This window comes from Astyanax mexicanus, chromosome 4 (assembly GCF_023375975.1).
Source record: "Astyanax mexicanus isolate ESR-SI-001 chromosome 4, AstMex3_surface, whole genome shotgun sequence".
NCBI lineage: Eukaryota > Metazoa > Chordata > Actinopteri > Characiformes > Acestrorhamphidae > Astyanax > Astyanax mexicanus.
This window is the reverse complement of record NC_064411.1, coordinates 23,766,511-23,787,811: the sequence shown is the minus strand read 5'-3', so window position 1 is coordinate 23,787,811 and position 21,301 is coordinate 23,766,511. Positions and strand designations below refer to the sequence as shown.

General features: G+C 37.7%; 7 protein-coding genes and 1 pseudogene across 18 annotated transcripts in view; 6 read left to right on the top strand and 2 right to left on the bottom strand.

Moving 5' to 3' along the window:
• LOC111188530 (zinc finger protein 239-like) overlaps positions 1–4,505 on the top strand; it is a 214,745-nt gene extending 210,240 nt beyond the window's left edge. For 5 of the 10 annotated variants that reach the window (XM_049478045.1, XM_049478044.1, XM_049478043.1 and 2 more), the window contains exon 2: positions 2,137–4,505. In XM_049478045.1, the coding sequence (XP_049334002.1) occupies positions 2,250–3,161 (912 nt within the window). In that variant the 5' untranslated portion in view covers positions 2,137–2,249 and the 3' untranslated portion in view covers positions 3,162–4,505. Of the gene's footprint in view, positions 1–12; positions 1,557–1,833; positions 2,024–2,136 lie in introns of those variants that run through there. The other 5 variants (XM_049478048.1, XM_049478046.1, XM_049478047.1 and 2 more) reach the window with 2 other exon arrangements.
• Positions 1–21,301, top strand: part of LOC125780501 (zinc finger protein 239-like) — a 1,096,042-nt gene that overhangs the window by 101,680 nt on the left and 973,061 nt on the right. The gene's annotated exons all lie outside the window — the stretch shown is intronic.
• Positions 1–21,301, top strand: part of LOC125801494 (zinc finger protein 239-like) — a 296,877-nt pseudogene that overhangs the window by 2,036 nt on the left and 273,540 nt on the right.
• The window catches only part of LOC125801190 (gastrula zinc finger protein XlCGF26.1-like), a 305,433-nt gene that overhangs the window by 73,635 nt on the left and 210,497 nt on the right, over positions 1–21,301 (top strand). The gene's annotated exons all lie outside the window — the stretch shown is intronic.
• Positions 1–21,301, bottom strand: part of LOC125801305 (zinc finger protein 501-like) — a 221,371-nt gene that overhangs the window by 54,406 nt on the left and 145,664 nt on the right. The gene's annotated exons all lie outside the window — the stretch shown is intronic.
• LOC125801365 (zinc finger protein 239-like) overlaps positions 1–21,301 on the bottom strand; it is a 362,996-nt gene that overhangs the window by 266,570 nt on the left and 75,125 nt on the right. The gene's annotated exons all lie outside the window — the stretch shown is intronic.
• On the top strand, positions 12,654–14,111 carry LOC111190304 (uncharacterized). Its single transcript, XM_049478334.1, has 3 exons — positions 12,654–12,747; positions 12,841–13,011; positions 13,124–14,111. The coding sequence occupies exons 2-3, from the start codon at positions 12,871–12,873 to the stop codon at positions 13,643–13,645; spliced, it is 663 nt and encodes a 220-aa protein (XP_049334291.1). The 5' UTR covers positions 12,654–12,747; positions 12,841–12,870; the 3' UTR covers positions 13,646–14,111.
• LOC111190630 (G2/M phase-specific E3 ubiquitin-protein ligase-like) lies at positions 14,735–17,636 on the top strand. The gene is made up of 3 exons (XM_049478366.1): positions 14,735–15,274; positions 15,488–15,696; positions 16,061–17,636. Exons 1-3 carry the CDS (start codon positions 15,096–15,098, stop codon positions 16,198–16,200), a joined length of 528 nt encoding a protein of 175 aa, XP_049334323.1. The 5' UTR covers positions 14,735–15,095; the 3' UTR covers positions 16,201–17,636.

The window sequence follows — 21,301 nt, the reverse complement described above, 5'->3', positions numbered from 1 at the left end:
ACCGTTACCGAAAATCTAGATAAAATGACAATTTAAAGATAACATAGCTAGCGTTAGCTACTTAGCTAGCTATCTTATTCTAGCTAGCCAACACTAGCTAACTAGCTAACGCTAACTAGATGAAGCTAAGTACCCAGTAAGCTTTCTAACTTCTAAACTGAACGGTTTATCAACCAAACAGCGCCTTGGTGTTTCAATATCCACTTAAATCATGTTCGTTTCATTCAGTCTTAATGAACTCTGGACTTTACATGTAAACTAACTAAATGTATATAAAATAGCTGGTTAACGGGATGGCAGTACCTGCTGTGGTCGTGCTGCAGGGTTTCTGCACGGCTCCACGTAGAGAGAGAATAAACACTCCCAAAACCCCTCGCTCTCAGAAAAGCATCTGAAAAGTCCTGCTCAGGTTTATACAGGACAGATCTCTGAGTAAATGCTCCATGTTAGCCTAGTTCAGCTTCATGTTCATCCATAATCTCCACAAACAAGAAGCTCTTTTCCTCTAGCTATATGCCTGGGATCTTAAACTAACAAACCTTGTGACGTCACCAGTGCTGCATGGGCAACATGGCGGCGCCCTAGCTCAAACGTAACAAACATAAATATATTATAATTTAGTGTGTAAACATTTTATATAAAAAATCCCCCCCAAATAAATTATATTTAATACCTTAGAAAACTTGTACAAACTGAAATGTTTCATGTCCCCTTTAATATGACTGATTGTGGTTCGCACGCATTGTTTGCACTTTATAAGACCTAAAAAATATATATTTTTATGTTATTCTTATTTTTATTTCTTATAGAATCAATGTAAGAGTAACCAGCCTGTTAAGTTTGCGTTATTTGATTTTGTCAAATAAAACAAAAACTAGTTTTCAAGCCATTTTTCATTTTTGAAGTTTTATTTTTAAATCTCGTCTCGTTCTCGTGAACCCATTATCGTGTCTCATCTTGTGATATTAGTGTCTCGTCACACCCCTAATTAAAATGTAATTGCTGGAGCTGTGATGGTATGTAGATGCATAAAATAAGTCTCCACTGATACTGTACTTTGTATAAAAGAACATTTATTATAATAAAATAATTAAAAAGCACCCGGGTTTCTTTGTGAAAGAGAACGTTAGCCAATCTTATCCTGAGCTCTCTGCCTCGTCATCGACCCACTCAATCTGTAAAACCCAAGGATTTATGTCTTTTGGTCCTTCGTCTGGAAAAAAGTAATATTATCTAAATATGGAAAAAGTTAAGAGTCAGGACATATAGTAATTTTATTTTATTCACTAAACGTTTTGTTACATTTCCAGGACAACTAAGAAGAATTGATAATATTTAAGGTGGAAGTGCTAGAATGATTTACTGCTTTAGTAACATTTAGTTAGAGTTGATGAAATTTATTTGGAGCTGCTGCTCTGAATCTGCTGCTGTAGAGCTTCTGCTGCTGTTTGGTTCTACAGATGAAGTTGGGCTTCGACCAGATGCTATGATACGCCACCGTTTACTAAATTGATTTAGTAAACAAATCCATTGATGTGGAGCTGCAGTCTTTCTGGGTAAAAAGGACAATTACAATTACATTTCTCACCAAATTTTCACTTGTGATCTACATAAAAAGGACTTAAGGAGTGCATATCACTGTTAGTCTGAAGCTAATGTGTTGGAAAATAATGTTATCTGGAGTTGTAAAAAAGGAATGTTTTATAAATTAGTGTGAAGGAAAAAGCTTTGGACATCATTGGTCACGTGATCAATGTAGAATGATTTTGGCACAAGCCTCGAAGCTTCAGATTGAAGGGTAACATTTTTTTTCTTCTTTCTTTACGTTCTCAGGATCTAGTGAGACCAGAAAAGAATCAAGACTGTTTGTCTAAACAGTGGGCAGTCTTTATAAAGGCAGTAAACAGGCGTCAGCCTGATTATTGCAAGTGGTAAAATGTGGGCTACCTCTAGTGGCTGGAGGACCACCAGCACCCCTTTACACTAAGGACTTAGAAGTGGGAAAAATACTGAAACATTTATGGTTATATGAAGATGTCTCAGATGTCAATATAGGCACCTCAGGCAGTTCTCTTCAGTTAATTGACCTGTTTTTATTGTAATATATATAACTGCATTTTTCTTTGTGTTTTCCAGAAATGAAATTATTCTCCTGAAATTCATCACCAACAACCAGGATATTTAACTAAGAGCAATGTTAAACTGCTGAAAGAGTTGAAGAACAAGCCGTCCTGAAGAGCCTCCAGAACATGCAGAAACAGTTTGATACATTTAACAGACAAATGAAGCCAAGTCCTGACATGGAGAAACATCAGCACTCTGTCAAGAGTTTTACTAAACAGAGTGATCTCAAAAAACATCAGCGCATTCACACAGGAGAGAAACCACATCACTGCTCAGACTGTGGGAAGAGTTTTACTACACAGAGTACTCTCAAAAAACACCAGCGCATTCACACAGGAGAGAAACCGCATCACTGCTCAGACTGTGGGAAGAGTTTTACTAAACAGAGTACTCTCAAAAATCACCAGCGCATTCACACAGGAGAGAAACCATATTGCTGCTCAGACTGTGGGACGAGATTTACTGCAAAGAGTAATCTCAAAGATCACCAGCGCATTCACACAGGAGAAAAACCGTATCACTGCTCAGACTGTGGAAAGAGTTTTAATAAACAGAATGCTGTCAAACTGCATCAGCGCATTCACACAGGAGAGAAACCGTATCACTGCTCAGACTGTGGGAAGACTTTTAATCATCAGAGTAATCTCAAAATACACCAGCGCATTCACACAGGAGAGAAACCGTATCACTGCTCAGACTGTGGGAAGAGTTTTACTCTACAGAGTACTCTCCAAATACACCAGCGCATTCACACTGGAGAGAAACCGTATTACTGCTCAGACTGTGGGAAGAGTTTTACTCAACAGAGTACTCTCCAAATACACCAGCGCATTCACACTGGAGAGAAACCGTATCACTGCTCAGACTGTTGGAAGAGTTTTAATCAACAGAGTAATCTTCGAAAACACCAGTGCATTCGCACAGGAGAGAAACGGTATCACTGCTCAGACTGTGGGAAGAGTTTTAATCAACAGAGTAAACTAAAAAAACACCAGCGCATTCACACAGGAGAGAAAACTCCATCTCAAATCAGTTAGAAGGCAATTAAAAGCGCAAATCGTAAGTCTTTCGGGCAGAACACCTTATCCTACACAAATTTTTCACTTTGTCACTTGGGACACGTTCCACCAGAAAAAAAACATGAACTGAATTTAATAATGGATTTTACAGGTTCAGCAAAATGAATCTCATCCAGCGATCATGTTCCCATGTTATGTTTTCTTATATGTTCGATATTTTCAGGATATTCTTTGTGAGACAGAGCTGAGTTTTTAGGGTAGTTACGGTAGGAGTTCAGTTCTGAAGAATGGAAAAAACGTAGTCTTTAAAATTTAGATGTCATAGTGAGTAGGGTTCTTAGCTGGCAACTAAATGATTCGGACCAAACCTTCAGAGCTTATGATTTTAATGCTTTTAATCCCCTTTCTAGTATATGCAGATTTGATTATTTCTATTAATTTCTAGTATCTGTGTTTTTACTCTGTGGAAGCCGTACAAAGTTCCCTGGGCTTAGCATAGCTTAGCTTAATACTATTAACTGCTAGGCCCATCTGTATGAAAGAAGAAGTAAAACACCACCTGAGGAACTCCAGAGTGTGCTCTCAAAAGTGAGACCCAGAGCCACAGAGAGACGACACTGGGCTTGGGTACTGCCGTGTGGACCGGAGGAGCATCCAGACCCCGCAGAGAGGCCAACTAAATCCTTTCCAGAGGTTAAATAAAACGCTCCAGCTGTAGTTCTCATACTGAAATCAACCCCCTCCAGGCTTGTGTAGCGCAGTAAGGTTGTGGGCTCATTCATTCCCTCTGATGGTGTTCTCATTTGTCTATGGTTCAGTCGTTCTGATTAAAAATCTGTTGCCATAGAGGGATATTTGGTTGTTGTATTACTCAAGTTTTATGCTCTCTTATCGTTTCCTTATTGAATATTATATGTTGCTTAAGGTTTTTTAATCTCCAAAATGTACTAAGAATATCCAAATCATGTAGTTTCTTAATTGTTTTTATCCACTACAAACTATTATCTTTGTATTGCTTCACCTCTATATTTGCTCATCTGTGTGTTTTAATAAACGGCTTTTAGATTGCAGATCTGCAGTCTCATTGATATTTTGTTTTCTCAACATATGTTTGACATGAAACCTGAGATTATCTTATGTTATTATTTGTTAAATACTCAAAGGCGCCCAACAGAGAAATACAATGTAAAATGGATTTGTGTTGAAGTGTAACATAATAGTCCATTTAAGATTGAAATTCGGAAAAAGATGTTTTTTTTTATTGGTTCAGGCTTAAAAGGGTTAAATATACAATTACTTCCAAAGGTAGAGTAGCATGTGTTTAACTTGATTTCATGTTTATAAAGTTCTTTATTGAGTGCTTGTGGGTTGTGTTGTTTTGGTTTTTTGAAGTGCATAGTCATTCACCAACTACACTTAATTACCAAATTCTACATTTGAGTTATTGACCATTTTTTATCGGTATCTGGCCTAGCTAAATGTCCAAACAAAGTATTTCCTGTTTTACTGACCATTATTATTTGTGGATTGTCTAGCTAAATATCCAAACACAGCATTTGCTATTTTACTGACCAAATGTATAAACAAAGCATTTCCTGTTTTACTGACTATTATAAATGGTAGCTAGCTTAGCTTAATATCCAAATACAGCATTTGCTGTTTAACTGACCATTATTATTGGTAGCTAGCCTAGCTAAATGTACAAACAAAGCAGTTGCTTTTTTACTGACCAATGTAAGTGTTTCAGTACTAGTAACAGTGTTTCACGTCCGGTAAATTTGTTTTATTTCTTACAATTTTTTTTTTTTCTAAAAAATAAAATAAAATCATATAAATTCATAGCAGTGGTTTAAAAAAAGTACAGGCTCAAAATAGTCATTGTATTTGTGTAAATAGTTTTAAAAAGAAAACAAAAGCCGTACAGAGTACATATTTAATTTATTTTCTGTGTTTTTGCAAGAAGGTCACTTAAAAGTGATTAAGGGATCTACTGAGGGAGAAGTGTACAGGTGAAGGGTGGAGTAGAGGATTGGAACAGGCCCGCCCACGGGACGAGAGAGAACAGCGGAGATGCGGGAGTAGCAGCGCGGGAGAGGCGAGGAGGAAAAAGTTCCTCACAGGCTGAACTAAATTCACTAATAATCAGTATTAATTAAACTAACCGGTAATTTTAAAGGGATAGTTCGGTATTTTTGACATGAGTCTGTATGGCATCATCATAACCAGTGTCGTGCATCCACACTGACTTACCCCCCACAGCGTCCTGTGAGCCGAGTTCTTGTCCAGTTTAGGTCAAAGCGAAAGTAGTCCGGCATGTTTGCTGGGGTCAGGAAAATAACTCCTTTTTCTTCCCAAAGCAGTACGTGTTCAAAAGAGTGATTTATTTACATCACAAAAAACTAACCATGCAAAAGTCACGCCTCGTAAATCACTTGGGTCCTACTTTCTCTCGTTCCATATCAATGTGCGCGGTGCTGCAACCTGACAGCTAGCCTACGTGTTTGGGTCGCTTTGTTTACTTCTCGCCTCGAGAACATGTCTGACGACGAGAGTGACGAGGAAAACATTGATCACCGCTCAGAGCCACGGGGATATCTTTATGAACCCGAGTATACAGATGTTGAACTTCGCCAAATGGAATTAGATCGGGCAGAAAGAGAGAGGGTGGACAGAGAAGTGGTGGAAGATGAAACTGGAGCCACTGCTGGTAGGCTACAGTTTTATTTACCTGGGGTGCAGGGACAGCAGATTTCTTCAGAATCCGTTTCTTCATCTGTCGTTGTCCAGGGCATGTGGATAAAAAGTCATCATCGCTGAAGCGCGCACTGCAAACACGAAGCTTTTTTATTTTTTCCACTTTTGTGTCCACATGGATGCCCAGCGCTAGTACCCAAAGTTTCCTCAGAGCAACATCAGTCACAGGAAAACGATGAAAACTCTGCGGAGAATCAGCCACATCTTTGTTGCTACAGCCTGGATAGTCACAAGTCCGCACCATTTTAACACACACACACCTAGCTATATATATATATATATATATATATATATATATATATATATATATATATATATATATATATATATATATATATATGTGTGTGTTTACAAAGCTTATAAAAGCCAATAGACTTCTCCCTAAAGTTAGCTCGTTTGCGTTGCTAGTCTGAACACAGCTGCTAAGCACTGCCAAAACACAGAACAAGTTGACGCGTGCGCAGCTCGCTGTCAGAATGACGCGCACTGATACGAAATGAGAGAAAGTAGGACCCAAGTGATTTACGAGGCGTGACTTTTGCAGTGTTAGTTTTTTGTGATGTAAATAAATCACTCTTTTGAACACGTACTGCTTTGGGAAGAAAAAGGAGTTATTTTCCTGACCCCAGCAAACATGCCGGACTACTTTCGCTTTGACCTAAACTGGACAAGAACTCGGCTCACAGGACGCTGTGGGGGGTAAGTCAGTGTGGATGCACGACACAGGTTATGATGATGCCATACAGACTCATGTCAAAAATACCGAACTATCCCTTTAAGGACACTGAAGTCCATACTGAGAGTGTGCTGGTGGATAAAGCTGGGATAATCTCTCTATAAGTAAAGTTCTGTTAGCACTGTTAGCTTAGCCAGCTCGGCTAGCTGTGTTTAGCCTCGTGTATTAGCTGCTCTGCGCTAGCCGTGAACTCTCCGCTGCAGCGCCGCTCCGACAGACTGTTCCCCGGACTGACTCGCGCTCTCTCCGCCTCCACTGAACACCAGGACCGCTAACACTGCTAACCAGAGAGCGCTCTGAGTCCCCGCGTGGATCAGAGTTCCTCTGAGGGAAAACGCTCCATGCTGCTCTTATATAAAATGTTTACACGCTAAATTATAATATATTTATGTTTGTTACGTTTGAGCTAGTGCGTCGCCATGTTGCCCATGCAGCACAGGTGACGTCACGAGGTTTGTTAGTTTAAGATCCCAGGCATATAGCTAGAGGAAAAGAGCTTGTTGTTTGTGGAGATTATGGATGAAGACGAAGCTGAACTAGGCTAACATGGAGCATTTACTCAGAGATCTTTCCTGTATAAACCTGAGCAGGACTTTTCAGGTGCTTTTCTGAGAGAGAGACATTTTGGGAGTGTTTATTCTCTCTCTGCGTGGAGCCGTGCAGAAACTCTGCAGTATGGAACGCCCTTTGGGTCTTTACGTCTACATTGACGTCCGTGTTAACACGTCCAATTTGAACGTCTTAAGACGGCAAATCTTACCGTGTTAACGCGTTACTTTTGGACGTCTTAAGACGTCCAAACGTCTTAAGACGGCAACTTGTTATGGCAAGCCAACTAAGCCAAAACGTGTGGGAAAGAAACGCCTCCACGCGTAAAAATATGACGTGTCCACACGTAAAAAAATCACGTGTTGACAGATAAAGACGTTATCTTTTTACGTGTACAGACGTAATCTTTTTACGTGTGGAGGCGTAAATTTATGCCGTCTGTACATCACGTGCTTTTTTTCACCTGTACAGACGTAAAAAATTAACGTCTTGGGATTACTGTCCATCTCAAAAAGCCGCAGTTGCAATATGCAGCCTGTAGATGGCAACATTTACTGAGCTGTAGAAGCAGTCTTAATATGCCTGTACAACACCTCATATCTGCTAGGACAGATTAAAATGTGGATAAACAAGTATTTTTAATGCCACAGTGCCCTACTCAGGGAACATAACATTCCCTACATTAACACACAAGAAATATAACTATTATTGCTAGGTGTAAGACAGATCCCACAGGGAAAGTCATATTAAGTCAAGTCGTATTATAGCGGCACAATTAACACTAAAGCAAGGCTGTTATTAAAAATGTTAGGTCTAAAAAAAAAATAAAAATAATGAACTACAATCAATATAAACACAATATTTCAGTCCTAACTGTCCACACTTAAAGTCTTAACTTTTAAAATGTTATACTTTTAAATTGTAATTTTGCTTTTTTAAGCCCTAGTAAACAACATTCGGTGTTCAGCCACTGAATTTAGTAAATTTAGAGTCACAATTTCTCTGTATCTTTTATTAGTTTCTTTTACATTTTTATTGTCCTAAAGCAAATCAAAATGACAAAATAACCATAGATTGTTGTGCAGATGACTAGTACTACAAAAACTAATAATAATAATAATAATAATAATAATAATAATAATAATAACAATAATATGACTAATATATATACTATGAATTGCATTTTAATAAAATAGACATCCAAAGTATACAATACAAATAATGCTATATTAAAATATAGCTTTTTTAAACTGTTTTAGCATTCTCTGTTTTATAGATGTGAAGTGTTTTTATTGTCTTTTTTTCGTTTTGAGCGCACGCCCCCCCCCAGAGGATGGCGAGGAACCCGTATGTAATTTACTGTAATTTAATGTAATTTATTTAGAGCTAACAAGTACTGAAAGCAATGGCAGGGCGAAGATTTAGATTGCTTCAGGAAAACTTTAACAGAATTGTGAACAGCCATCTTCGCAGAGATGATACAGGTCAAGGGAACATAAATCGACGGAGTGTGATTGACCGGTAACTTCTGTGTGACCAGGGTTATATGCAAACGGCCTGCACATGCATAGCTAATTCGATAATGCAAACTCTTAACACAAGACTAACATTGCTTTTTTGTTTCTGAATCGTGCATTAATTGAACTCTTCAAGACATCTCGTCTTTCCCTCTTTTTTCATTTTGCTGCCACAAAATATTGTCTAATAACGGTTTGGCTTTAATATTAGCAAAGCTAGCTAACACAGTTAATGCTAACGGCTAACGTTACTAATAAACGCCAAATATGCCGTTTATGATCCTCTCTAACACAGACTGTGAGTTGTAAGTTGTGAGTTGATTAAACTGAAACCCACAGATAGCCATAATTCGTCAGAAGAGACTTGAGACTTGACTCGGACTCCTGACCAAAGACTGCCGCTCTTATACCGCCATAAACCTGAATGAAAGTGTGATGTTACAGTGAGGCGGAGCTCTGGAAAAGCAAAAAACACGAATATCCGAATACCAAAATTAAAAACAGAATCAACGAGTGAATACCAGAATATTCGGGTCCAGCCCTAGAAAATATTGATGTATAACATAGAGGCAGAGCAAACATATATAAAGTGCCATGAAAAAGTATTTATACCCCTTGAACATTTTCCTTTTTTCCAAATTACACCCACAGACTTGTATTTTATTAACAATTGACAAGTAGTAATTAATTGTGAAGTGAAAGTAAAATGTTACATGTTTAACAATTATTTTCACAATTACAAATCTGGAAAGTGTGGTGTGCATTATTAGTAGCCCCAAAGTCAGGATTCAGCTTTGGACTTGATCTAAACCAGGGGTGGGCAATTCATTTTCCCAAGGGGCCACATAAGAAATTGGAACGGTTTTAGAAGGCCAGACTAATATACTTAACTCGGTTCTGCCGAATATATATATATTGTATATTATTGTAATGTTTCATTTACTTTTTTTTTATAAAAAGGGTTATTATAAATGCTATAAAAAAAAAAAAAATAAATAAATAAAAATATATATATATATATATATATATATATATATATATATATATATATATATATATATATATAGCATTTATAATAACCCTTTTTATAAAAAAAAAAAGTAAATGAAACATTACAATAATACAATACAATGTAGTGAATTATATAATTATGTAATAAACATGTGATGGTTCAGTTTAAAAACTATAAACATTTTAGTGCACAACTAAAAGTTGTCCTGTGGACAGATTCTCCCACCTGAGCTGTGAATCTCTGCAGCTCCTCCAGAGCTTATCTAATTATTGTTCTCCTTGCCTGGGCTGTCAGTTTAGGTGTGCCAACACATCTTGGTAGGCTTGCAGTTGTCACATGGATTGAACAGTGCTCTGTGAGATGTTCATTGCTTGGGATATATGTTATGACATAACTCTGCTTTACATTTCTCCACATCTTTATCCCTGACCTTTCTGGTGTGTTTCTTTTTTTCATGATGGTGTTCAATCACTAATGTTATCTGACAAACCTCTGAGGCTTTCACAGAGCAGCTTTTGTTATACAGAGAATTAATTACAAAAAGATTGAATCTATTTACTCATTAGGTGAATTCTGAAAGCAAATAGTCACACTGGATTTTGTTTAGGGGTATCAGAGTACAGGGAGCTGTATAGAAATGCACCCCACTTTGCAGATTATTATTGAATAAACATTTAGAAAAACATGTATCATATTATTTTCACTTCACTTCTATGATGTGTTGGTTTATCGCATAATATAAAATATTAAAATATTATGTAACCAAAAATAAAATTATCCCAATAAAATACATTTAATACCTTTTAAGTTTATTTAAAGCATTTTCTGGATGTTTACATTGCTGGGGTCAAATTAGTTTTTGTGACTGTCTTTATAATTCACCTCTAAACCATCACAGATTTATATATTTTGAAAGAGATGTTCAGTAGAGATGTGTAATTTGTTTAATACTGTTTCTTTTAGTCTTAGGGACTTCCAGAGAGGTGGGGCAAATAACATACCTACACGGTCATCCCGAGGTCGGGCAACAAGAATGTGCACCCTGAGACTGGCTTTTTTGCCAGATACATGCAAAGAGGTCCTAATTCCTAGAAGTAGGTTTTATAGCTTAGTGGACTGTTACTTGACTTTGTTTGAGAAACAACTGCATTTGTTAGCTTTGTACATGTAAATAGTTTTTTTCCTGGAATCATTTTATATTTTATTCTTTTTGTCACACAGCTGATGCATCCGTTAAAAAGGTATCTGTCCCTTACGCCATGTCTGAAAGTGACTTTCAGCAGAAGGTTAAGGACACCTTTCCTGAACTACAGAATGAACCCTTTGAACTGTGCAGAGTTGATCGGTGGCGAAAAATTCACCTTGTGCAGCTCACTTCTCAATGCCCTGCAGTCATTAAAGCATGCCCTGACTTTTCAAGATCAGCTGTATACGTCCGATCCAGAGCAAGCAGTGAGGTATCATTTTGTTTTTTATCATAGTCAGTCATAATTAATCAAATCCTATCACAAGTCACAGAAGTAAGAAAATATTACACTGTTTAATAGGGTTTCATTCAAATAACATTTAAGGTTTATTTCAGCAGAGGAACAATGTTTACGGCTTTTAATATTACATTTAAATTGTGTGATAGGTTATTTCCACTTCAAATCCAACTCACAATGAAGGAAGTAGGAGCAGTCAGGTAAGTTGGAAGCCAGTACATGTTGGAGGTTATAGATGGGCTTCTTCTAGAAAAAAAGTTGCAGAAAATGTATCCTCTTAACATTAGTTTATCTTAAGAATAAGGTAAGTGTGTTTAGGCATGCCCAGTACTTGTAAGGAAATGCTAGGCAGGGAGACTGTAACCATGTTTAACTTGAAATGCAAGGTTTTGGAAAAAACTTGTGGTAAAATATTTAACACCCATTTTTTCATTAGGATGCTGTTGTCTCTGATACTTCATCCCCAGGTTTCAATGGTGATGTGAGTAATTTGTTTTCCATTAATGGTCTGTCTGTTGTTCCAGTTTAGCATAGTTTGCAGTAGTAGATTTTTTGAGTAAAATGTCCTCAGTCTAATCATGTTGTGCATAGTTGAAATCAGTTTAATAAGTTTAATAAGAATGCAGAATGTCTTTGTAATTAGCAAATGAGGCTTAATTTTTACTGGACTGGACTGGAACGTTCATATGGGTTAACTTCTCCCGTCCGATGACTGCTGGGATAGGCTCCAGCCACAAATAGGATTAAATGGGTTTGACGATGAATTAATGGAATTTTTTAAAATACATATCAACTAACTCTGAATCTGGATAAAGAGATACTTAGCATGTGAGTAAAGCATCAACCTGATAGTTATGATGCAAAACCTGTAGAGTATATATTTTATTGATATTCTTTAACTCACAGGACTTACTGGCATGGAGGGCATTAAGGGCAAACAAGATGAGGAATTTCAACAATGTGTTCTGATAGACAGAGAACAAGTAAGCACACAAATTGGAACTTCATATTTATAGTTTTGTTGTATAGAAAGTAAATTGATAAGGCTGATAATTCAATAAAAAACAAAGTGAGATTAGTTTATTTTTTAAAAACCGCATGTTTCACTGTTTGTTTTTCCAATATACAAAAGGAAAATTATGTAGTATAAACTGGATCATATATGGAAACTTGGTGTGATGTTATATTTCATAATGGCTGGTCAAATGTGCTTTTATGTGATTCTGTTTTTGGTAAGTGTTTTACTCCTGTTTTATTTACAAAAGGAAATGAGGCGTAGACAAGTTTGTGAACTGGAGAGGCGCAGAAGACAAGTAAAGTAATATTATTCAATTAAAGGGAGAAACAGGACATTAGTATTGATTTTTTATAACATACTATTTATCATTTATTTATATCAAAATGTTTCTTGGTTTCTTTCATTCAGAAAATAGGTGAACGAAGGCAGAGATTGAGTTTGGTCCTTGAGCCAGATGAGGGGATTTTAATCCAGTTAAAGTTTTCAGATGGTCAGTTGCAGAGGAGAAGATTTTTGACTTCACAGCCATTCCAGGTGTTTAAATAACTGGCTTTCAGTTTGTTTAAATTGTCTGTTTCAAATTGGTACACTTGCAGTATGCTAATTAGTGTTTTTCTTATTCCACAGGATTTGGTGGCATTTGCAGGTGTCAATGACATGGCCAGTGAAGTATTTTCATTACAGCTGGCCATGTCACCAACACCAATGTTAAGCACTTTGACTGGCACTCTGGAGGTAAATGGGATTTCTGAGTCCTGTACATTGTACGTTCTATGGATGTCAGGAGATGATGTACAGGTAAGTTTTTCTCCTTCACAACGTATGTGGAATTAATATAATTCTATATATATTCACTTGTTTTGAACCATGTTCAAATGTATGGCCACTAATTACAACACCTGCTTTGTAGGAAATACTGTCAAATGAGCAAGATTCGTCTACTTCATGTGGGAATGAATCTTTGCTATCCACTTCCAGATCTCTTCTCTCCACGGTTCCTACACCCTCCATAACTACCAATACTAACATGTGTCCTCTAGACATTGAGTCTCAGACCTCAACAACTTCACTGCCTCCCCTACTGACCTCCCCCACTCACAGTCTTTGCCTTCCTCCAGACACTGTACTCCAGCCCTCTACAACTCTTAGCATTTTCCCTCCTATACCCCTTGGGCCCCTCACCTCTACCACTCACAACATTCGCCTTCCTCCAGACGCTATACCACCCATCACCTCCACTCACAGTATAGTTCCTTCTCCAGACACTATGGCCCTGACCTCCCCCACTCGAAGCATTTCTCCTCCTCTGTACATTGCAACCCCAGCCACCCCCACTCACAGCATTTCCTCTCCTCTTGAGCCTGTACCCATCTTAAGTCCCACACTTGAGGTAGACCATGATCTGGATGATCACTTCATGTCAGATGGGTAAGTACTCATGTCCTGCTATCCTCGTTCTATGGTGAGTTTTTAGATGGTCAAATTTACTTGACAATACCATGCCACGAATGCCTTATTCATACAGGTGTTACAGGTCAAGAATTTGTCATTGTGATGAGCCTCTGAAGTAATAAAGCCATAATTAATTTTTTCCTTCCTTTAGGGTTGATGTTTCAGACCTTCTTAACGTTCTTAGGTCACAGATTGATTTTGGGACTTGTCCATCAGCCAACCTTATTAATGTTTGCCGTGATGACATCATGGCATGTGCAGTACGTGCTTTTGAACGGCCTTTGTTTGATCCAATGAAGAAGATTGATATTATATTTGTGGATGACTGGGACATGTCAGAGGGTGCTGTGGATGATGGAGGCCCAACCAGGGAGTTTTCACGACTGTTGATGCAGGCCATTAAAGAGAGCTCTCTTTTTGAGGGCCCAGAAAACGAAAAACATCTTTCATTAGACTCGCATGATGAGTATTTAGCATATTAATATTTTTGGTATATATATATATATATATATATATATATATATATATATATATATATATATATATATATATATATATATATATGTGTGTGTGTTAAAATATATTTTTAATATTTGAAATTCATGCACTTACTAGTGCATTCATTCAGATTATTAGAGTAAGGCTGAAAAATCAGTGGAATAGTTAATGAAGTGTAATTAAACTTTTTGATTGTTTCTCATTACTGAGTGACTGCACCTGGAGGAAATCAACACAAACACAGGGAAAGCAAGCAAACACCACACAGACAGGACTATAGTCATATAATATAAATCAAAACAGCCCTTCTTGGTGGAAGGTGACTATGCCACAAAGCCAACTTTTTTATTTCTAAGTTCAAATAAAGCAAAACAGACAACACACTCCAGCACATATTAAATGTATGTATTCATATTTATTGGCTGAATTTAACATTTTGGGAAAAAAGTATTTTTTCTGATATCCCACATTAAGTAAATAAGCAGTGCCTTAAATGTTTAAAAAGCAAATTTTTCCTAGATAGTATTCATTTACTGCTAGCAAACTTGACTAAGGATGTTAAAACATTTGCTTACACCTTGCACCAAATTGCAGTATTTGCACCACTCCTTTTAAAATACATTAAATATTTATTGAAATTGTTATATTTATTCAAGTGCTGTCACTTAAGCTCTGCGAACAGGGAGGTACAGAGTTGCTGGCAGGATGATGGCTGTGTGTCTCCTGCATGGAGGTGTTGCACCAAATTGCTTTTCTCAAAGAACGTACAACATGGTGGCAGGAAGACCTAATCACACGGTAAAATTAAATGAAATCCACAATACTGAACTCCATGACAGGCTGGAAAAGGTGTGTGTGTGTTTTAATGTGCTTAAAGCAGTTGCTATGGTAATTTGCATTTATAGAAGTTTTTAATTGTTTTCTTTTTTGGAATGCAGATACAGAATGCTGCTACTGTTGAAGAAGCAAGATTGGCCATTTTTGATGCTTCAGAAAGCTTGTCAATCCTTGGAGCATTACGGCACATTAAAGACCTTGATGAGCGGGATGATTTGGTCCTTGAAGCTGCCCAGGATTACTTTGAGGGGAGAGTAAAAGTAGGACTGGAACAGTAAGTACCAGTAATTTGAACTAAGTATGACAATGCAGACACACAGTAATCTAAATACAATCTTTTTTTTTTTGTACATATATATATATATATATATATATATATATATATATATATATATATATACATGTATATGTATATATATATATATATATATATATATATATATATATATATATATATATATATATATACATATATATATATATATAGGTTGGCAGAAGGTTTGGAGACATTTGGCTTAGCAGAGGCTATCCGTAAGCACCCCTCCGAATTTGAAGGTCTGTTTTTAAAATCTTCAAAATCCTTAGTGGCCAAGGATCTAATAAGTCTGTTTCAGCCCAACTTTTCACCACGTGGAAGCAACCGGCGGCGTGAGGAGAACAGAGTTCTTTGCTTTTGGAGAGACTGGCTAATGGAAGGTAAGTAATAGGAATGTGCAAAACATAACATGGTACATCAGCACATTTTTAAATTTACACTGTGGTGGAATTGTGTGTGTGTGTGTGTGTGTGTGTTAAGTTGTAACACAACATATTTGTTAAGTTGTAACACGTAACACGTTACTATCATGACCTTTACACGACACAAGATTTTATAGTAGGTGAAATAGGAACTGTAGTTCCACATATTTAATTATATACTGATTAAGAACAAAAAAAAACATGTAATAGTAATTTCAGTGAACTGTTAATTACATCTCTTAGACTACATTAAATATGGTTTTAATGAACTTGCTTATAACACGTTCCGTGCACAATAAGATTTAAACATGATTTGCCACAGGTGACCAGTGTATCCCTGTGACCCTGGAAAAGGTGCTCATCTTTGCATCAGGACTTGACAGACTCCCTCCCCTGGGATTTCAAGTCCCACCGTCTTTGGAATTCCTGCATGCAACAGGGTGCCGGAGACCGCTACCATAAGCAAATACCTGCTCTGTTTGCATTAGGTTGCCTATTCACCCCACCTATGAGGATTTTGAGCACTGGATGAACTCTGCAATCATACAAGCACCTACATTTGGGCTTGCTTAATGCATTTTGAGAATGAATCAAATTTTAGATAACCTTTACTTGGCTTTAGATATTCTGTCCCCACTGTCCTTGCAGCCCCAGTGCACAACAAGTCATAAGAGCTTTGTTCTTTTAATTGTTTGGAACTTAAAACAGCTGTGATTTTTTTTCAAATATTTCAATATTAGAAACAGCCACAGTATTTACAAGTAAATCCCACATAGAATAGAGATTTGTAAGAATTCTGCAATTATGCCGTTTGGGATAGTTGATAAGTCACTGAAATATTATGATTTGAAATGTTGCATGTTTTTATTGCCTCATCGTCAGCATAACAACCACTCCCTCACAACTCCACACAGGCCCCAGTAGACCCATCCCCCACCACACCCACTAGACTGTTGCCCCCTTCAAAATACAAAACAGAATGTTTTTTCCACGTCTTTTATTTGTTCAAAACATGTACAACAGTTGTGATGTTAATGTTGTAATGAATGTAATGAATTATCAGCTATCTTCTATCCTGTTACTATGATCACTCTCTTGCCTTAGTGAACAAATGTCACCAAAGTCATCAGCTATGTTACAAAGAAATGCAATTTTGAGTAAATTTGTCTTTTATTCACGTCTTTTATTTGTTCAAAACATGTACAACAGTTGTGATGTTAATGTTAATGAATTCACAGCTATACTGAAATGTTAATAAAGCATACTGTTACTTTCATCACTACTGTCTCTTGCCTTAGTAAACAAATTTCACCAAACAAAGTCATCAGTATTGTTACAAAGAAATGCAATTTTGTGTACATTTTTTGAGTCTGCATAATTAAAGATAATTTACAACTATATATCTCTGCTGAGCTTTATATGCTTTCTAAGTATGTACATGTATTGTTTCAACACATAATACTTTTTTTCTCTGTATATTTCTCTGTTGCAGTGTGTTGTGCTGGTGTAAATGTGTCAGAGAAATCAGTGCTGCTGGAAAACCTTAGTGTCACTGCTGGACTGAGAACTGTCCACCAACAAAAACAATCTGTCCAACAGCTTCTCACACAGAGCGTCCTGTGACCACTGATGTACTAAAGGAGCACAAACTGTGCAGCAGCAGATGAGCTATCATCTCTGACTTTAGATGTACATGGTGGACCAACAAGTAGGAGTGTCTAATAGGGTGGACATGGTGTTTAAAATTCCGGTAGCACTGCTGTTTCTGATCCACACACAGCAGCACAACAAAAGCTAAAACACAACCACCACCTCAGTATATATTTCATCTGTGGAGATTCTCTGGAATGTTTCTCAAAAACGCTAAAACCTGCTGCAAAATATCAACTCCAAAATGATCCTGCTCTCCACCTAGAGGATTCACCTGCTGAATGAGTTCTTGTAAGACTTGCTCTTCAGATGAAATTCATTCTGAGGAACGTGAACTGCACCTTCCTCCTCCACAGACTGAGGAGCACCTTCCTCCTCCACAGACTGAGGAGCACCTTCCTCCTCCACAGACTGAGGAGCACCTTCCTCCTCCACAGACTGAGGAGCACCTTCCTCCTCCACAGACTGAAGAGCGCCTTCCTCCACTGCAGCTTGAAGCAATGGTACAGGTTCTTCGTCTGCTCCGAAAATTCCTCGTATAGCAGTGTGATTGTTATTTTGCTGTGTAAGGCAACCTCTGATAAATACTTGAAAGGGTGACATGTGTCTTTCAGTCCTCAGCCTGTGGTGATTCCACTGATTTCGGAACATCTGCAGGTGCTGATTAAGCCGAGGTAGGTAAACGTAATGTAGTGCCCAAATGTGCATTTCATTATTGCTGTCAATTGTGCCTTCACTCTCCAAAAGGGTAAATAAAGCATGGTATGTGTTTGAAACACCTCTCCAGACATCTCCCCACAGTCTTTCTATTCGTTGGTTGTGTGTACTTCTCCCTCTCATAGCACTACCTCGGTGTAACCCACGGAACGTGTGGGACCTAAAATAGGATATCAAAGATCAATAAATGTGAATCCCCATATGTTAAGAGCAGTAGGCCTTGCATGAGCAAAGTTCATTAGGTTTGCTCATCCTCTAACTGCACTCCCGTAAACAAGTCTCAAACCTGCACCTGGCATGTCTCAAAAAGGAGACAGTAACTATAGATAACAAGCTATAATTGGCCGGGTTCCCAGGAGATGCTACATAATGGCTGGGAAACATATCATTAAGCTCATTAATTTAACCAGATGTCCAACACAGGCCCGGCTCAATCTTCTCTCCCACGAGAAAGGAATGTGCCGTGAAGGTCAGAGTTTTAAAAAAACCATACCATGTTAACTTGATCACGATTAGAGATTAGATCCATTTATGGGAATAATGGCATAACGCCCATAACCTTGACTGGAAAAAACTCCCTAAAGATGGTCATGTCTGGGAACAATTATGTTCAACCAATGTATGGTTATATAACGGTAAAAGGTGGAGCCTAAAGCCCCCACCTTTGTTCACCCAAATACTGTATAAAAATGTTGTGTACTCATTGTGTGGTTAGAAGACTGAATCCTTCTGACTGAACCTGGCTGACTTCAAGACAATAAAAGATCAACTTAGAACTTCGAAGAACTTCGTCTTCTCCTTTCTTTGAACATAGAGGCACTCGTCTGTTGTTTTTATCTTCTTTGTGTTGAACTTAAAACTTTTATGTTGATGCAAGTCTAGATAGACTTAGAGCTCATTTTAGCTAGCCAAGGCTTCCCTTTAAGGGAGGCCTTAAGAGTCGTCAGAATACGAACGACATTCTGGCGCCCAACCACGTGGGGCCCGGTAACGAACCCGAAAGTAATAACGATTAGAGACAAGCAGCGGTGACATCTTGTGGCAAAGAAGACAATCCTCTTCAATTCTGAAGGAAAGGTGAGCATGAAACCTTTTTCAATTTAATTACTGAAAAAGAAATATTTGTATTTTCTTGCTCACAAAGATGTCATTGCTTTAGAAATCAAAAGAAAAATTAAAAATTTCACAAAAGATACTGTAATAATTAATTGAATAACAAACAGACGAGCGCTATGATTTAAAGAAAGATATATACATGTTTAGAAATATGTATGTAACATTTGATTTGAAACCAATTGATCAAATTTAATAATAAAACACTTGATGAGCATTTTTTGCGTCTAGACGCCTAGAATCCAAGTAAATTGAACTAAATTCAAGTAAATTCAAGTAAATTCCAATAAATTACAATAAAATAATTATATGTTAATGTCTGTCTAGTGTATGTTGTATGTTTCATCTCCCGGGCGTTAAAGACGGGAAACGTCATAAGGTGCGATCTAGAAAGCACGACGTTAGACTTGATATAAGAATATGAGAAAAAGAGAATAATACAGAGAGAAAAAGAATAAGTTAAGAGCGACGCCAGAGAGTGAAGCGTGCGCCAAAAAGATATAAATAAAAGCGACGTCAAAGAAAAGAACATGCACTAGAAAAAGGCCTAAAAAGAGAAGTAAGAGATATATGGGAAAAGGCTTGGACACCCGTTTGTTTAACAGAGGGTCGTAAGAAACCAAGTCCGTCTCTTTGTTCCATGAGCGTAAGTTGAGACACTCTATCCCAGACTGTTTTTACAGCGGAGATTGATTCTCACTCGGAGAAAAACGCTTAGTGCAGAACGCCACTGTAACTGACAAGAGAGACGAGGGAAGCTATTCAAAATCTGACTAGCAGGGTATATGTTTTGTATTGTCCGTTTAAAATCTGTGTTTGATTTTTGTCTGAGATTTTTAGCTTATTTTGTAAGAACTGCTTAGATTGTGTTACATCTTAAGTAAACTGTTCACTGTTGATTGACTTGCTAGATATCTGTTTAACTGTCTTTAATGTTAATTAATGTTGTTTAGTGATGAGCCCACCCAGAAAATTGAGAATTTGTAATAGAGTAATTGTTACATGTTTAGTCTCTATTACCGCACACCGTAGGCGTGACATTTTTTGTAGAGTGGACATTCGTGTTGTTGTTGTAAGGAGAGCTGGTAGGGAAGTGGTTAAGGGCGTAAAACAGCTGCAGACGTTTTTCGACCCAGACACTTATAAAAGAAAAGAATAACACTGCAAAAAATGCACCCACCTAATACGAGGTTGGAGTCAGTGAAACAATATGCCAAAGTACAGTACAAAAATTAGCTGATAATCATAACTACAGTGACAGTGGTTTACCAAAAATTCCCTATTGATTTTGAGGCCAGTAGTAGAGAGGACAGAATTATGAGGTACTGTAAACAGTACCGACCGAGCAATTGGAAGCTGTTCGAAGCATGGGTTGGTGAAGTTATGGTTTTTTCATCGAAATCATGGCTCTCTTCGCTCATGAGCGGCCAATGTAGATTTAGGGGTATGACACACTTACAGATGCGCCTACAGGGCTTAGCAGCCCCAGGGCCATCAATCGCACTTGACATCGCGCAGACACGTCGAGCTCGCAGGAGAACAAACAGAGCCCGACTTAAGGCTGGCCGCAAACAGCGCAGACGGGCAGACGCCAGACAAATGAAATTGATTAAGAACTGGAGTGCGTCGCCAGGGCCAGAGCATGGAGAAGAGTTTCTAATGTAAATATTTATCTAAAGTGTACAGGCTGTATATGCGCTGGCTGTAAAATACGCACACACATACATACGCTTATGCTCTCACACACACACATAGTGGCCCACCCGTATGTGGCCACACGCACACATACACAGGCACACAGGCACACACACTTACACACTAGGCTATTGAACTAAACCAAAGACAATCATGGTTACTATTTCTAAATAGCTAAAAAGGGTGCAATACATTTATTTTAATCTCGAAATATATTTTGAAATGTAAATATATTCTCTCAGTTTCTTTTTAGAACACCTCAATCAGCTGGACGACAGTTCCACTTGAGGAGGAAACGAGAGACTAACGTGGTGACACCCTTCACGCAGAAACAGATAAGAGTACATTTTACTCCTTCCTTATTAAATCATTTATCATGGGTAATAGA

Bases quoted from the DNA above. Each gene is read 5' to 3' on its own strand.
- LOC111190304 (XM_049478334.1), top strand. From the start codon at position 12,871: ATGGCCAGTGAAGTATTTTCATTACAGCTGGCCATGTCACCAACACCA. The intron at 13,012-13,123 runs GTAAGTTTTTCT...CCTGCTTTGTAG, and splicing joins TGTCAGGAGATGATGTACAG to GAAATACTGTCAAATGAGCA.
- LOC111190630 (XM_049478366.1), top strand. From the start codon at position 15,096: ATGCAGATACAGAATGCTGCTACTGTTGAAGAAGCAAGATTGGCCATT. The intron at 15,275-15,487 runs GTAAGTACCAGT...ATATATATATAG, and splicing joins GTAAAAGTAGGACTGGAACA to GTTGGCAGAAGGTTTGGAGA. The intron at 15,697-16,060 runs GTAAGTAATAGG...GATTTGCCACAG, and splicing joins GAGAGACTGGCTAATGGAAG to GTGACCAGTGTATCCCTGTG.